Source organism: Nansenia antarctica (genome assembly GCF_963989245.1).
Source record: "Nansenia antarctica genome assembly, chromosome: 8".
Taxonomy (NCBI): Eukaryota; Metazoa; Chordata; class Actinopteri; order Argentiniformes; family Microstomatidae; genus Nansenia; species Nansenia antarctica.
Genome location: NC_137678.1, coordinates 39,586,356 through 39,604,271, shown reverse-complemented (window position 1 = coordinate 39,604,271; position 17,916 = coordinate 39,586,356). Strand labels below are relative to the sequence as shown.

Here is a 17,916-nt window from a genome sequence, read left to right as displayed (position 1 = left end):
GTCTGTTACCTGTCTGTTATCTATCTGTTACCTGTCTGTTATCTATCTGTTACCTGTCTGTTACCTGTCTGTTACCTGTCTGTTACCTATCTGTGCGAAAGTGGCTTCTCAACTTCAGTCCAGCTCAAGTCAAAGCAGAGGAACAGGTTGGGCAGCACTGAGAGCAGGTTGAGTGTGATCTGAGAGTAGCTCTGTTTACCATCACCCCAGACTTGGAAACTCTTATCAGGAGTAAAGCACATCCCCAACTATCTCATTAGCTTCCCCAAACAGAGTAGGCTTACTCACAGAGATTATCATACTGTGTGTGTAAACACAGATATGTAGTTATGGTGTTAATTTTTATTCATAATCACCAGGATCAGCAGCGCACAGTTGTGATGTTCATACTCATCAGTTTATTAATCAGGATCAGTTTTCTCTTGCTAGAGTAATGCTCTATATATATATATTTTTTTTTTTTAAAAGGTCAGGATGACATTGTGTAAGTGTTTACTAGCCCATTTTTGAGAAATAAATGTGCTTGGTTTGAATTAGCCTACATGAAAGTGGGTCGCCACTTAATGACCATGGGAAAATGTGGGTCCCAAAGCCAGAGCAGTTGAGAACCACTGGTGGTGGATAGTGAGTTGGAGTGGTGATCAGAAGGTTATGAGTTCAAATCCCACCTGGGAACACCACCACTAGTTAGTGTGCCCTTGAGTTGAGGTTGTGAGGGCAGAAGTGAGGAGACTATGTTTTGGAATGGAATGCAGCCCTAGACTCCAGTTCCCAGGTGGCCATGAGTAGGAGTGATTCAGGCCAGCCAGTCTGCTAGACTCCTACACCCTGGCTCTGACCAGGGGAGGACAGAAAGGTACCGTATTGATCGCCACTCTGGGAGACAAATGTAACAATTATATCTCCAGCATGATGGCAAGAGTCCAAGGCTTTCTGTCTGTGTTGTGGGGGTTGACTGTGTGTGTGTGTGTGTGTGTGTGTGTGTGTGTGTGTGTGTGTGTGTGTGTGTGCGTGTGTGTGTGTGTGTGTGTGTGTGTCAGACAGTGAAATATGGATAAAGGGAAGGGGAAACACAGCTGGAGCTCCAAGCCCATGGGGTCTGGGTGGTTTCCTAGCCCAGTGTGTTGCATCGTATCTGGGAGCTGAGGGAGGCAGGTGGGATGGCAGGGGTATGTGGGGATGCCCTGTCACTAACTGTGTGTGTGTGTGTGTGTGTGTGTGTGTCTGTGTCTGTATGTGTGTATGTGTGTGTGTGTGTGTGTGTGTGTGTGTGTGTGTGTGTATGTGTGTCTGTGTGTGTGTGTGTGTGTAGTGTGTGTGTGTGTGTGTGTGTGTGTAGTGTGAGTGTGTGTGTGTGTGTGTGTGTGTGTGTGTGTGTGGACTGGGCTGGCAGTATTGTGGAGGGTGGGGAGGGTGTAGCCGAAATCAGCTGATTTTGTTGACAGGTGGAGGCATCATGGCTCCATTGACGGTTGTCCACTTCCCAGTACAAATAACAAAAACAACCACAACTCTCGTGACCCTGACTCACCCTGCATTCGCCAAGCTCCTCAGCCTTCACGATGATCGTGCCACATTTCTTCCCCGGAATGCCTCTGGGAGAGAGAGAACAGACAGAGCATTCATGAGTACGACCATGAGTTTGGTCCAACAGACTGCGACTGTTATGTGTGTGTGTGTGTGTGACTGTGAGGTGTGTGTGTGTGAGCATCTCTCTGTTAGAGTGCTGTTCTCTCCCTTCATCACGTCATGGAAAGTTGGAGAGCCAGAGAGAGAGAGAGTAGATCCAGAAACTCCAAAAAACTCCCAGAAATATCTTACAGACTATAAGTGGACCTTTGAATGAACAGTTCATGTGTGGGTGAGGATGTGAGTGTGTATTCAGTGTGTGTGTGTGTGTGCGTTCAGTGTCTGTGTGTGTGTGTGTGTGTGTGTGTGTGTGTGTACGCGTGTGTGTACGCGTGTGTGTACGCGTGTGTGTGTGTACGCACGTGTGTCACGCATGCGTGCGTGTCGACAAACACACCCAGCAAACCTGTTCCTGAGGCCAAGGGACATAAATGACACAATTTACCCATGTCCCCATGCGACACACAGCCCTAACTAACACACCCATCCTACAGACACCCCTTTGACAACCTATCTATCGTCCCTCCGATAAACATCAGTGGCGTTTGAATGGAACCACGGATGCATGCTGGGGGACGGTAGTGACATTTAGTTTCTTAACTTCTGAAATCGTCTTGTGAGTCATCTTAAGAATTCTGATGAGTCCTGGCAGCAGGCCACTGAGCAGAAATTGACTCAGGCACGCATTTAGGCAGCCTGAAATTGAGGTCGAGGACCCTGAGTGAAGGTAATTCAAGTCTCCTTTACTTGTGGGGGGGGGAAAGTGCTTTTAGATGACGAGAAACCTCTCAAAACTGAATGGATACCAGAGCTTCCTTTGTATTGGTGCTTTACATTAAAAGAACAGGGGTCTATTTTTACCCTCAGAAAGCAATACTTCTCCAGAGGTGGTACAATTGCCGAAGAAAAACGAAAAAAAGATACCGTCCACTTGGTAATTACAAGCAGCACTTCCACCACCATGAAAATGATCCATTCTTCGCCCGGTAATTTCTCTTTCATTGGTTACTATAGGAATAAAACACTTTGAGGATGCCACTGGAGCAGATTGAGCCTTGATTAAACCAATATAAGCTCCAGGTTTTTACGACGGAGAAAATGACTCTTAATTGTGGCCGAAAATAGCACAGACGTTTACCAGGAGACACAGAGTCTGGGAGAGGCGGCAGGCTGTTCTAATTCATTCTAATCCCAATAGTAAAATTACATTAAAACCGGCGCTGAAACTGTAAACAGTGGATTCAACTGAGAGACTGGAACCAGACTCTGTTGAGGAAACCCCTACACAGTCCTAGGGGCAAAGCCTTCTCACAAGATCCCATTTAGGTTTTAGCTGTGGCTTTCAGGTGTGTGTGTGTGTGTGTGTGTGTGTGTGTGTGTGTGTGTGTGGATTTCACCACAGGGTACAAACAATAGCGGTCTGGAGCACTGTCTTATTATGAGTGACACAGAGACTCCAGTTAACAGTCATCCATAAGTCATGCAAATATAGTACTGTATTATGTGTCTGCTTGATGTTATTTGACAAAACTATGTGTGACGTTAAGGTTTTATTAGATGATCATATTGATGCTGTGGTCCATCTCTTCAAGCAAAGTGTGTGTGTGTGTGTGTGTGTGTGTGTGTTTGTACTTCCCCAGAGGTTGATTGATAGTCATGGACAAAAATATTGGCACCTCTGTACTTCTATCAAATCTCCACACAGAAAATTGTTGCAATTACAAATGCTTTAGTATTCATATGTTTATTTCTTTTGTTAGCATTGGAACAACCCAAAGCAGAGAAAAAAAGCCAAATCTGATATCATTCCACACAGGAGTCTTGTTAGCACACTGTTTGGTAGCACACTGTTAGGAAAACCCCGAAATCAATCGCTTCCTGTAACCATGAATGAGTCTCTTACACATCTCTACTGGAATTTTGGACCAGTCTTCTTTTGCCATGTCATTTGAAGTGTTCCTTCTCTCAACTGCTGTTTTGAGATCACTCCACAGGTGTTCTATGGGATTTAGATCTGGACTCATTGCTTACCACTTCAGAACTCTCCAGCGTTTTGTCTTAAACCATTTCTGGGTGCTTTTTGAAGTATGGTGGAAGACCCATGACCTCTGACAGAGACCCAGCTTTCTGACACTGGGCCCTACATTGCGCCCCAAAATGTGTTGGTATTCTTCAGATTTCATGATGCTATGCACACAGTCAAGGCATCCGGTGGCAGAAGCAGCAAAGCAGCCCCAAAACATCTGTGAACCTCCGCCATGTTTGACTGTAGGGACCGTGTTCTTTTCTTTGAAGTCCTCATTTTGTTTTCTGTAAAGAGTACAATGATGTGCTTTACCAAAAAGCTCTATTTTGGTCTCATCTGTCCACAGGACGTTCTCTCAGAATGATTTTGACTTCCCCAGGTGAGTTTTGGCAAACTCCAGTCTGGCTTTTTTATGTCTGTGTCAGCAGTGGGGTCCTCCTGGGTCTCCTACCATAGCGCCCCATTTCATTCAGATGGCGCTGGATAGTGCAAGCTGACACTGTTGTACCCTGTGTCTGCAGGTCAGCTTGAATTTGTTTAGAAGGTGTGAGAGAAAATTATTATATGTAATAAGCTACATTTAAGAATCAAAAACATCATCTTGGGTTGAATGTCTGCAGCAGGCTGTAGAAGATGATTTCCTGTTGTCACACAGTAAAACCAGTTTCTCTACTTGAGGCTTGACATGGGCTAAGACAATAGACACATTTACATGATTACAAAGACCTGATTGCCCTACCATCTAGAGCAGCTTCGGACCTTTGTGTTGCCCCAGACCCAGTGCTCTAAGACCAGACTGAACCAGTGGTGGCCATTGTGTTCCGCTTTCACCCTTTAGGGCTCTGCACACAGCGTGCGATTTCTGTTGCGCGTCAACGTTCCATTTTGAAGTTTGAATGGAAGTCTATGAGAACATCGCATTTACCCACACACGGCCCCGATTTTAATCGCACGGCGAACATTCGATTCCATTCATTTTGAATGGGACAAAGCACACGGCGTGCGAGTTTTGTCGCACTGTCAAATGAATGGAATCGAATGTTCGCCGTGCGATTAAAATCGGGGCCGTGTGTGGGTAAATGCGATGTTCTCATAGACTTCCATTCAAACTTCAAAATGGAACGTTGACGCGCAACAGAAATCGCACGCTGTGTGCAGAGCCCTTTTGTCTGTCTGGAAGAAAGTGGGGGCCGCTTCTCCCCTAGCCTTCATCATAATCATCTTCATCAAATGTACAGGTCCACACCCATTGCTCATGATTGGTCTAAACCTCACCTGAGGGCGGACCCCTTACCTGAAGGTACCTGTTTGTATAAATACTCAGATGAAATGAATGATCTTTACTTTTACGAGGAACTTTCACTGTTAAGACCTGTCTGACGTGCTTGTAAACTTCCTCCTTCTGCAGAAGATTATTAAATATCTTTTCTTATACATCTTGAAACGAAACAGGCTGCCATTATTGAATAATTTGCTCTAACAACGCTCTCAGGTGGAATAAGATGTTCCCAACCTCGAATAATTTGCACTTACAAAGGTTATTGAGGTTTTTTATCCACCATTCGAACAATCCTTCGTTGTAACCTTTCTTCTTGATGACGTTGCGCACAGTGAAGACAGGAACATAAAAATCTCTGGAGATGGACTTGTAGCCTTGAGATTGTCCATGCTTTTCCACAATTCTGGTTCTCAGATCCTCAGACAATTCATTGCTCTTCTTTCTGTTCTCCATGCTCAGTGTGGTACACACAGACACACAACACAAATGTTGAGTCAACTTTTCTCCATTTTAAATGGTTACATATATTGTCAGCACCTGTAACTTGCCACAGGTGAGTTTAAATACAAATGAAAGGAAATACAATTATTTCTTACGATTTTGAAAAGGCGACAATAAGTTTGTCCAGTCCATTTTCTGTGTGTAGTGATATCAGATGTGGCTTTTTTTCTCTGCTTTTTGTGTTGTTCCAATGCAAACAAAAGAAATCAACTTGTGAATACCAAACATTTGTAACTGCAACAATTTTCTGGGAGAAGTGTTGCATTATCTGACAGAACATATTTTGTCTGTGACTGTATGTATGAAGTTATTAGTCATCATAACTATGTGGGATGTGAATGTTTTATTACGGGAAGTAGACCATATGATCATATAATCCCTCTATGCTGTGGCCCATCTCTTCAAACAAAGTGTGTGAGTGTGTGTGTGTGTGTGAGTTTCTGTGTGTGTGTGTGTGTGTGTGAGTTTCTGTATGTGTGTGTGTGTGAGTTTCTGTATGTGTGTGTGTGTGTGTGTGTGTGTGTGTGTGTGTGAGAGTTTCTGTACGTCTCTGTGTGTGTCTCCTAAGAGGTCAGGTCTGAATGGGAGTGTTGGAGGGGATACGGTACAGTGAAAGCCACCTCTTCCAATTCCATTTAGCTGAATGCAGTGTGCTATAACCTTCAGGACCGCCGCTCACAAGCTATTTCAGCTGAATCTGATTGCTGCCTAACTAGATCAGCACATTTCTAGCCACTTCCATTTTATGACCTCATCAGCAACACTTAACCGCCTCCTTCAGCTGCAGTATATTCATGCCCACCTGCAGCACCGGATTTCACCGTAGCTGTTTTTCCATCACAAAATGGAATAAGAAGTGTGTGTCGACAGGCACAGGGTTCCTACAAGTTTCAACAAGTCAAATGTAAGACCTTTTTAGACCTTTTTTAGACCTCTTTGGGTAGAATTTTAGACCTATTCGTGACACCATTGATTGCTTTTGGTCATCCTTGAGGTGATGAAATTAGGGATTTCACTGCCATACAGACAAAAAAGGAAGCGAATTGGCATTTTTTTGGTTCCAGCTTGATTCATTTCCGCGTAAATAGATAGGTCGGACTGATTTCCTTGCAGGATCAAGGATCCTTAAGACGTAGCACCTCACCTTTAGACCGAATAACTGAAATTCTAGACATTTTTAGGCCTTGTAAGTTAGATTGCTGGATTTTAGACTTTAAGGCTTTTTAAGACCAGCGCGGGAACCCTGCAGGCAGCAGTTTGTATTCCGAGACTGTGGCGACAGCGGGTTTTGAATTCCAAGGGTTAAACTTGCAAGGAATGGGCAAGAAACACACACACACACACACATACACACACACACACACGCTGACTAAAAAGTACCACCACAGGACACACTCTGCTGCCTTTCTGTGGCTCTGTATGCCCCACTGACACTGAAGATAGGCTGTAAATCCAACAGGTAAACCATCTTGAGGCCAACTGAGGACACATTATCATCAAGAGCTCCTGGGTAGCCTGTACAAGCCAGGGCTGTGAGGGTGGCAGGGTGGCAGGGTAGGACGCCTGCAGGCATCCCCAGGTCCAGGTGAGACAAGGACTCAAGGAGAGAGGAGAGAGAGGAGGAGGGAGAGAGGGAGAGAGAGAGAGAGAGAAAGAGAGACAGAGAGAGAGAGAGAGAGAGAGAGAGAGAGAGAGAGAGAGAGAGAGAGAGAAACTCACAAATCTAGACCAGAGGCTGTAGCCGGGCCATGAATGTACAGTGCTGTTGTCATCCCTCTCTCTCTCCGTAGCTGACTCATCCCTATTGGCCGTGATTGAAGATCACTCAACAATCACTTTCCAAAGCTCAATCTACATTTGTCATTGTGAACAATGTGAGATTTTAAACAAAAACTCAAGGCCTTCTAATTTTAATTTAATTTTTGCCATTTAGCAGACGCTTTTATCCAAAGCGACTTACAATTACGAATTACAGGGACATTCCCCCTGGAGTAACTGAGGGCTAAGTGCCTTACCCAAGGGAACACTAGTAGTGGTGTGGCTTCAGGCGGGATTTGAACTCACAACCTTCCGATCACAAGTCCAACTCACTATCCACTAGACCACCACTACCCCACCACTACCCCTCGTATTCTACCATACTTAAGACTGAATGAGTGCATTCACCTGACGCCCGTCATGACAGAACAGGCGTTTTTGACTGTAACTCAACAAGTTTTTTGACCCAATTTGAGGTCCTAATTAAAAACCCACACGTTCTAATTATGCGTTGAGCGTTGAACACCTACCTCCCTGCATGTCTCCCATCCCTCTCGCATCTCTCTCTCTCTCATCTCTTTCACTTCTCCGTACTGTAGGTTCTGTTCTGTGTCACTGTCTGCACAGAAAGCTTTTTTAATAGGGACAGTCGGTTATTATACCTGCCAGCTACCTCCTTTAACTTGTTGGTTGGAGGTGGACTCTACAGCCACAAATTATAGCTCAGCACAGCTGCAGATCTGATATCACAGGGAGCTGCTGTGACACCTGAGACACATTCCAGCTCTGTAATCTCTCTCACTCACACACAAACACACACAGACACACACAGACACACACAGATCTGGAAAACCCCCAAAACCCAGTACGACAAAGTTGTCTCCATGACAACTCTTAACAGGCAGGAGGGGCACAGGAGGAGACCCCTATCAGGAAATATTGAATAGATGGAATTTATATCTCTCAGCTTGTTATTTTCAAATGCATGCTCATAAGTATTTCAGAAACGCAACGGCTGAGGAAGTCATTATTCTAAAGTGTTTCATCCAGGCCACGCCGGTGAGGAGTGACACATGGAGAGTGACTGAGCATCATCTCATAAATGAATAATGTGGCGTCTTTCAACAAGCAATGGAGACAGAAGGAACGAATAACAGAGAGAGAGAAAGTGAGATAATAATAATAATAGATTTTATTTACTAAAAGCGCCTTCCTCAAACTCAAGGACACTGAACAGAAACAGAAGAAAAATAAGAAGAGAAGCAGGACAATAGACAACAAAAAGTACAAATAGTGTTAGTCAGGACCTATGCCATGCTGTAGGAAGGGTTAATAGTGTTAGTCAGGACCCATGCCATGCTGTAGGAAGGGTTAATAGTGTTAGTCAGGACCTATGCCATGCTGTAGGAAGGGTTAGGGTTAATAGTGTTAGTCAGGACCTATGCCATGCTGTAGGAAGGGTTAATAGTGTTAGTCAGGACCCATGCCATGCTGTAGGAAGGGTTAATAGTGTTAGTCAGGACCTATGCCATGCTGTAGGAAGGGTTAATAGTGTTAGTCAGGACCCATGCTATGCTGTAGGAAGGGTTAATAGTGTTAGTCAGGACCTATGCCATGCTGTAGGAAGGGTTAATAGTGTTAGTCAGGACCTATGCCATGCTGTAGGAAGGGTTAATAGTGTTAGTCAGGACCTATGCCATGCTGTAGGAAGGGTTAATAGTGTTAGTCAGGACCTATGCCATGCTGTAGGAAGGGTTAATAGTGTTAGTCAGGACCTATGCCATGCTGTAGGAAGGGTTAATAGTGTTAGTCAGGACCTATGCCATGCTGTAGGAAGGGTTAATAGTGTTAGTCAGGACCCATGCCATGCTGTAGGAAGGGTTAATAGTGTTAGTCAGGACCTATGCCATGCTGTAGGAAGGGTTAATAGTGTTAGTCAGGACCTATGCCATGCTGTAGGAAGGGTTAGGGTTAATAGTGTTAGTCAGGACCCATGCCATGCTGTAGGAAGGGTTAATAGTGTTAGTCAGGACCTATGCCATGCTGTAGGAAGGGTTAATAGTGTTAGTCAGGACCTATGCCATGCTGTAGGAAGGGTTAATAGTGTTAGTCAGGACCTATGCCATGCTGTAGGAAGGGTTAATAGTGTTAGTCAGGACCTATGCCATGCTGTAGGAAGGGTTAATAGTGTTAGTCAGGACCTATGCCATGCTGTAGGAAGGGTTAATAGTGTTAGTCAGGACCTATGCCATGCTGTAGTAAGGGTTAATAGTGTTAGTCAGGACCTATGCCATGCTGTAGGAAGGGTTAATAGTGTTAGTCAGGACCCATGCCATGCTGTAGGAAGGGTTAATAGTGTTAGTCAGGACCTATGCCATGCTGTAGGAAGGGTTAGGGTTAATAGTGTTAGTCAGGACCCATGCCATGCTGTAGGAAGGGTTAATAGTGTTAGTCAGGACCTATGCCATGCTGTAGGAAGGGTTAGGGTTAATAGTGTTAGTCAGGACCTATGCCATGCTGTAGGAAGGGTTAATAGTGTTAGTCAGGACCTATGCCATGCTGTAGGAAGGGTTAATAGTGTTAGTCAGGACCCATGCTATGCTGCACAGGCGAGTCTGAACAGATAGACAGCGTCTTGAAATGGTAAATGGTAAATGGACTGCACTTATATAGCACCTTTTTTGTTGCTCCAAAGCTGCTCCGAAGCGCTTTACAACGGCCTCTCATTCACCCATTCACACACCAATGGCGGCAAGCTGCCATGCAAGGCGCTGGCCGCTCACTGGGAACAATTTTGGGGTTCAGTGTCTTGCCCAAGGACACTTCCACATGTGGCCAGCCGGGGCTCGAACCTCTGATCTGCCAACCTTGTGATCATTAGACGGCGACTCTACCTCCTGCGCCACAGCCGCCCCACTGCGGCTCTGACTCTGGTCTTGAATATATTGAGAGTACCAGAGCATCGGATGGCTGGTGGAAGGGTGTTCCACAGCTCGGGCATAGCTACAGAAAAGGCATGGCTGCCAAGTGAGAGAGAGAGAGAGAGAGAGAGAGAGAGAGAGAGAGAGAGAGAAAAAGAGAGAGAGAGAGAGACTACTGTATCCTGTAACAATATGTCTCTGATATAGTCAACTGTACTGGGTATGCTTTTCTATATGATCTTTTCACATGGGATATAACCAGGTTTCTTAACACCTGTAGTTGAGGCAAGCAGGGGAGGCTGGTGGAGGTAGAAATTGGAGGACGGACTCATTGTAATGCATGGGACGGAATGAAGTGTTGTATCATACTATCATACTGTATCATTCCTCATTCCATGTCATGCATTACAGTGAGCCTGTCCTCCGATTTCTACCTACCATTTTCTCTATATTATTATATAGAAAATAAAGTTGAAATCAATCACATGATTGTAGCCTGGAAGGACTGTACCGTAGTATTCCATCTCCTGATCAGAGATTGCGAATCAGATTAACCCCCCCCCCCACCATATGTATTCAAAGGAAACACTCCTGCAACTTCTAATCAAGACACACAGATTTGCAATCAAGCGACTCTCGAGAGTGCAGGGTAATTAAGTTTGAGCAACCCCGCGGCGGGATGGTGGGTGTTTTATCAGCGAGCTCGCACAATTATCTCCACACCAGAGAGAGGGAACTTGAATGAAATAACAATTATCATTAGACACACCACACAGCGTATCGCATCCCTCCTTCCCCCCTACCTCCGCTGCGCCTCAGGACTCCATTCTTCTGATCTCCCTGCCGACACAGGTGAGGGGCTCGGCTGACCTTTCTGTCTCAGCCTGTTACCCCCATTCAACATCACAAAGAGACGCTGATATTAAAACCATCCCCTTTAAGGAGTGGATTTTATACCCACCCCTGCCCCTCTCTTTAGGAAGTACAATCAGGGTTGTATTCTCTGGTCGCACGCAGGCGCAGGCGCAGGCGCACACACACACACACACACACACACACACACACACACACACACACACACACAAATTGAACATCAGACTACCATACCGGAAGGGATTCATGTTAAGATGAAGAGCTGCTGTCATGAATTTGCTTATTGGATTCAAGAGGGCATAAAAGTAATAGCCGGTACGATACCTTCGAAAGTCATTACTGAAGCTGGAGAAATGTTATCGTTAATATATGGAAATGAATGCAAAACGCTCTGGCGGAATCGAGTGAAGTCAAGTGCATGATGCAATTTTTACCAAACCACAAGTGGGGGATGCGGTGAGTACCCAAAGTATCCACATTCATTAAATAAATAATTCTTTAAATAAACCGGGAGTATAAAAGAGATTACTGAGCTGTCTGTGCTTACTGGATATACACTCACCAAGCACTTTACCTGTACACCTCATTCATTCAGGTGGTGTAATGGTGTGAGGAATGCTTTCTTGGCCCGTTAATACCGATCAATTCCACAGCCTATTTGAGTATTGTTGCTGACCATGTGCATCCCTTCATGGCCACAATGTACCCATCTTCTAATGGCTACTCCCAGCATGATAATGCACCATGTCACTAAGACAAAGTCGTCTCAAACTGGTTTCATGAAAATGACAATGACTTCAGTGTTCTTCAGTGGCCTTCCCAGTCACCGGATCTGAGCCATTGTGCCCTTGAGCAAGGCACTTAACCCCTAATTGCTCCAGGGGTGCTGACTATGGCTGACCCTGTGCCTAGAGTTGTATTCTATGCAATGACCTTTGGAATGTGGTAGAATGTAGCTTGAAAGTGCACCTGGAAAAACCTGCAGGAATTGCGTTATCTTGGACCAGAATCTCAAAAGAAGAACTGAGGCTGTTTTGAGAGCAAAGGGAGACCCTACCCAATGTTAGTAGTGTTCCTAATAAAGTGTTCAGTGAGTGTAGATAGTATTTAAGGTATGTTTAAAGAAGTTCCTTCAGGGAAAATAAAGTCATTAATCTAATCTTTAATTTAATCTAATCTAATCTAAAGCCCTGTCCGGATGGCATATAAATTACCTGAGGACCTCGGTAACATTTTTTTTACCCTAGGACCCCAGTGATTTTAATGACCGATCCGGATGGAATAAAACATCTCCATGCATGTTTGCGTTTCGGGTGCAAGCTGCCATTTAACATCACAGAAGAAGAAGCTGTTCCCGCCGGATGTTCTGTCAGACCCACAACACAACGCACGTGTAGCAACAACAAGTAATTTGATTGGACAAGAGGCATTCCATGACTGCTGATCAGATTTCCAGAGCGAATTTACGAACGCAGCCGAAACCACTCGCAGACTCGTTTTTTTCATAACACGAAACTTTACGTTTTAAAGTACCCACTCGATATAATAAACAGCAGTTTAACGATCACAAAATACTCATAATTTGTGGATTGGATTTACTATTCTCCTTTGCCATAGGCTACTGGTAAGGGAGACTTTTGTAAATACGTTCGTTTTGGGATGTGTTCGCGTTTGGGGCTGTGTGATCATCTAATTATGTGTACCGGTAGTTATGTGTTTCTAGCATGTCAATGTTCTATCAGAATGTTGTGATGTTATCAAAATTAAGAAGATGAATGGTTGAAATGGCGCAAAGCGGGGAAAAACAGATACGACATCTGGAACGATTATATTTCAAAACAAGGCTTCCCTTTAACTCCCCGAGGGCCACGACTATTACCAAGTCTATCTGGGTTTATTTGCAAGGACCTTCGCCTGTAGTGTTGTGGGAAACGAAGGTTTCTGCTGAATGCTGCAACACTGGAAGCACGTTATGAAATACCAGTTAACACAGATATCCTGAATGCTGCAACACTGGAACCACGTTATGAAATACCAGTTAACACAGATATCCTGAATGCTGCAACACTGGAACCACGTTATGAAATACCAGTTAACACAGATATCCTGAATGCTGCAACACTGGAAGCACGTTATGAAATACCAGTTAACAGATATTGTGATGTATCGTTGATAAATTGCCTCTTACAATGTATAGATTATCGGGGGGGGGGGGGGGGGGGGGTTACGGGGGGCAAAATATTGTACTGTTATCAATACGTGAGTTACCTTGCGATTCCCACCCCTAACTTCATCCCTGTGTGTTGTCAGACACCGTGATTTATAGAGTGCTAGATCCAGACCATACAAACTGCACAGTTTACAAGCTAATGTTAGGTAAATTCGCTAGAACTGGTTCAGAAGAAGAAATCAGTCCATCGTCACTTACATCGTCGTCGTCGATTAACCTTTTAGGTGGTTTGGTTATCCGATAGTGGAGATTCAAGGGAGTCAATAATGTCATCCACATCCATTGTTGCAAAATCATGCAATGCGTACCAAATACTGACATGTCAATCCGGACGGTAATATAATTAACAGAGGACCTCAGGGTTTGCTAAAAAACAGTAGGTAATTCCAGCCGGAATAATTACTGGCGTCCCCGGAGTAAATCACTGACATGGTCGGTCCGGACGGGATAAAAATTACAGAATTACCCCAGGTAAAACATATATTACCGAGGTCCTCAGGTAATTTATATGCCGTCCGGACAGGGCTTAAGAGTATTTATTCGGTCTCTGGACTACTCTGAACCCAGAAGTGGTAACTCAATTGTGATGTCACAGGAACGGCCTGACTCAACACAAAAGACCGCAAACGCAAATATTATTATTAAATCACCGATGTCTGTGTTGCTCTCCCACCCCCCCTCCCACCGACTGACCCATTCAGCTGTCACAGAACTGTGCATGGCGGCCTGAATGATTCACAAACACACACACACATGCATGCGCACACACACACACACACACACACACACACACACACACACACCACTATTCAAACTGCTGAAATAATACAACACACTATCTGCACGACACATCATGTTTGTCAACACACGCTCCTCGTCACCACTGACAGCAATGCTTTAAATAGATTCAAGTTGCTCCACCACACACACACACACACACACACACACACACACACACACACACACACACACACTCATTGGAGGGCTGATTGAACTGTGTAATTAGCTGTAATTAGCGATCATTAAGGTTGTTAAAGGTCCCCCCTGTCACGCCTGGGCGCAGGTGTGTGTCTGACAGGCTAAGCAGTCTCAAATCAGACATGTGTCGTTGTCGTCGTCGTCCCCCACACACACACACACACACACACACACAATTATTGTACCCTAAAGGGCTCTGCACACAGCGTGCGATTTCTGTTGCGCGTCAACGTTCCATTTTGAAGTTTGAATGGAAGTCTATGAGAAAATCATAAAACATCGCATCCCAATGCACACAGCGTGCGATGCAATTTCTGTTGTATGTTCTCATAGACTTCCATTCAAACTTCAAAATGGAACGTTGATGCGCAACAGAAATCGCACGCTGTGTGCAGAGCCCTTAAGAGCTTTAGACTGTACAGTATTATCATAAGAACTGGTGATAGGTATACAGTATGTGAATTAAATAAATGCTCCTATATTACATAAAGAATATATTTAAATCCAAAACACCCCTACAAGTAATAAGCATAATAGCTTAGAACTATATACATATCTCGAGTATCCCTTGAAGGCTATAAATAATGTTATGCCTCGATTGAGGAGAGAAAAAAAGTGTTGTGGAGCGAGTGTGTCACACCATTTGAGCGCGGACAAGAGAAGGAGAAGTGGACCTGCTCCGCTAGAAGGAGTGTCTCTATTGACGCACGGTGATTTGTGTCTCGCCGTCTATGTAATAGTAGTATTTTGGGAGCAATAATAATATTGATGGAATGGACCCCATATGGTTTGGAGATGGTTAAGAATTTCATCTCAGACTGTGATGTGTGTAACAAACACAACCCTAAAACAGTACTTAAATGTCCAATGGGCACGTATCCGGTGCCTCCCTGTCCATTCCGAGAGATATGTATTGACTTCATGGACATGGGAGTGGACAATAGAGTACAAGGCAAAAGATACTTGTTGGTGGTGATTGATAGATTTTCAAGGTGGCCTGAAGCATATCCGTGTAAACGGGAGGATGCTGCATCTGTAATAAAGTGCCTCTTAAAGGAATTCATACCACGGTTTGGTTTCCCTACAATAATACACTCTGATAATGGGTCACATTTTTTAAATGTCCATATGGCTGCAATTGAGACAGCAATGGGGATTAGGCATCGATTTGGTTCAGTCTACCACCCCCAGTAGTCACAGGGGCTGGTTGAGAGGGCTAACCAATCTATTAAAAGAAAGCTTGCCGACAGGCATGATACAGAGACAGAGGGAGGTGGCTTGGACCTCCTCTCCATGGAAATGAATGTATATGTCAAAGCTCTAACTAATTTCAATCAAGTTTTCTCTTCACAGGTACTGAATGCTGCGGAGAAAGCAGACAACAGCGCAAAACAGACTCCTATTTTAGACCCAGGCGACTGGGTAAGAATCAGAGTCCACAAAAGGAAGTGGAACGAACCGCGGTGGACAGGACCGTGGGAGGTAGTATTGACCACCTCACACGCAGTCAAAAGTCAAAGGTAAACCGGGTGCAGAGTGGTGTCGCACTGTACCAAAGCAGACCCACCACATAGAATCTGGCTGTATACAATTTTCTAATTCCTGGCGACTCTGTCAGCATGCACCCTCCTTTCAATGGGGGTGGGTTCCGATAAAGCATTTCATGACTTAGCCTCAAATAATGTGGAAAGTAACACAACAAGTGGACTATTAATCCATGATATTGGCGATCACCTGCCTGTCTTTTCATTTTATGAATGTAATTATAGAAAGAAGAGGGAGTTAAAGGAAATAACATACAAGAGAATAAGAACTGAGGAATCCATATCTGCTTTTAGAAATGAGTTATTAAAATGGAATTGGAAGAGTATATATGAAGAATCAGATGTGGACAAAGCGTATGGGTTATTCCTAGAAACATTTAAAGTTCTATATGACAAAAACTGCCCACTAAAACAATGTAGCAATAAGAATAAATATTCAGAAAATCTGTGGATGTCCAAGGGCATTCAAAATGCATACAAGAAAAATAATACTCTATACAGGTAATTTATAAAGCATAAAACAAAGGAGGCAGGGGTTAAATATAAGAAATACAAAAACAAACTAATTAGTATTATGAGAATATGTAAGAAGGATTATTATACCAAATTATTAGATGAGAATAAAAAATAATGTTAAAGGAACAAAGTGGAACATTTTACAGACAATGACAAGAAAATTAGCCTTATAAATGAGGTGGAGGATGGATTTAATAATAAATAAAAAGTTGTTAATATGGGGCCAAAACTAGGAACTAAAGAAATAAACGGCACTGGAAAGAGATTTGCTGAGGAGGACTGTGGAGAGAGAATCACTGACTCAATATCTTTGGGAACTATATATAAAAAAAAAAAAAAGGAAATGACTGATATGGTAAACAAATGCATGAACAAAACTTCAACAGATAAACACCTCTTCACCAATTACAGACCGGTATCCTTATTATCACAGTTCTAAAAAATACTTGAGATATGATGAAAGACTGGCCAATTTCATTGAAAAACATCAACTATTAATGGATAGTCAGTATGGTTTTAGAACAGCTAGATCTACTGCCATGGCATTAATGGAGCTAGTAGAGCAAATAACAACTGGTACAGAAAGAAAGAAATACGCATTGGGTATATTCATTGACCTTAAAAAAGCATTCGACACAATAGATCATGAGATTCTACTGAAAAAGATGGACAGGTATGGTGTCAGAGGGGTCGCACTTGAATGGCTTAAAAGCTATATTAGTAATAGACAGCAATTTGTTCAAATAGGCCATAACAAATCAAGGTGCTTAAACACCTTGTTAAAGACCTGTGGTGTCTCTGTCTTGCGACCCAAATTGTTCATATTATACAGAACAAATCAAGGCCAGAACAAATGAAGGTGCTTAAATATTACCTGTGGTGTCTCTGTCTTGGGACCCAAATTGTTAATATTATACATTAATGATATCTGTAAAGTGTCTGAAATATTTAAATTGGTTGTCTTTGCAGATGACACAAATAATTTTTTTTGTACATCATGCTGGTTGTGGAGATCATACCAATTATTTATTTTTTGGAAGTCAAGCTCTGAGATTGGAAGATTTGGTTGGATTCAGAACTGCACAATTCAAGTGTAAAGTGGCACAGGGTGGGGTCCCTGGCAACTTACGGAAGGTGTTCATGAGCAGAGATGGGGGTTGTAGTCTAGGAGGGAAATTGAATGTAGAACAGCCTGTTGTCCGTGCAGCGCTCAGGGGCAGGTGCATCTCAGTTTGTGGGGTGTCCATTTGGAATGGCCTTGATGTAACAATGAAAACAAGTAATACTATTGAGATGTTTGGATGCAAGTATGAACGGGAATTCTTGGATGGATATAGGTTGGAGGAGCTTGAGAATGACGTGAACTGGTATTTTTGTGGATATTAGGTTGTCTTTTTCTATAGTGGATAGGTATATTATTATTGATATTGATAGATAATATATTGCATAATGGTATGATATTGTGGGGAAGGGGCAGGACCAGATGGGCTTTGCTTCTTTCTGTCCCTTCTCGAACAGGGCCATTTTCGACTGTTGCTTCCAGGAAGATATATTTTATTTTAATTGATATCTTATTTTATTTTATTTGTATTTTATTTTATTTTATTTTTTCTTTTTGGGTTTGGTTTTTGTTGTTTTTTGTTGTTGCAGATTTGTGTGTT

General features: G+C 43.4%; 1 protein-coding gene across 1 annotated transcript in view; it reads right to left on the bottom strand.

Annotated features, from left to right (window-relative positions):
• Positions 1-17,916, bottom strand: part of LOC308163606 (copine-8) — a 121,456-nt gene that overhangs the window by 42,658 nt on the left and 60,882 nt on the right. The window contains exon 7 of the mRNA XM_080537775.1: positions 1,532-1,595. Within this exon, the coding sequence (XP_080393901.1) occupies positions 1,532-1,595 (64 nt within the window). The remainder of the gene's footprint in view (positions 1-1,531; positions 1,596-17,916) is intronic.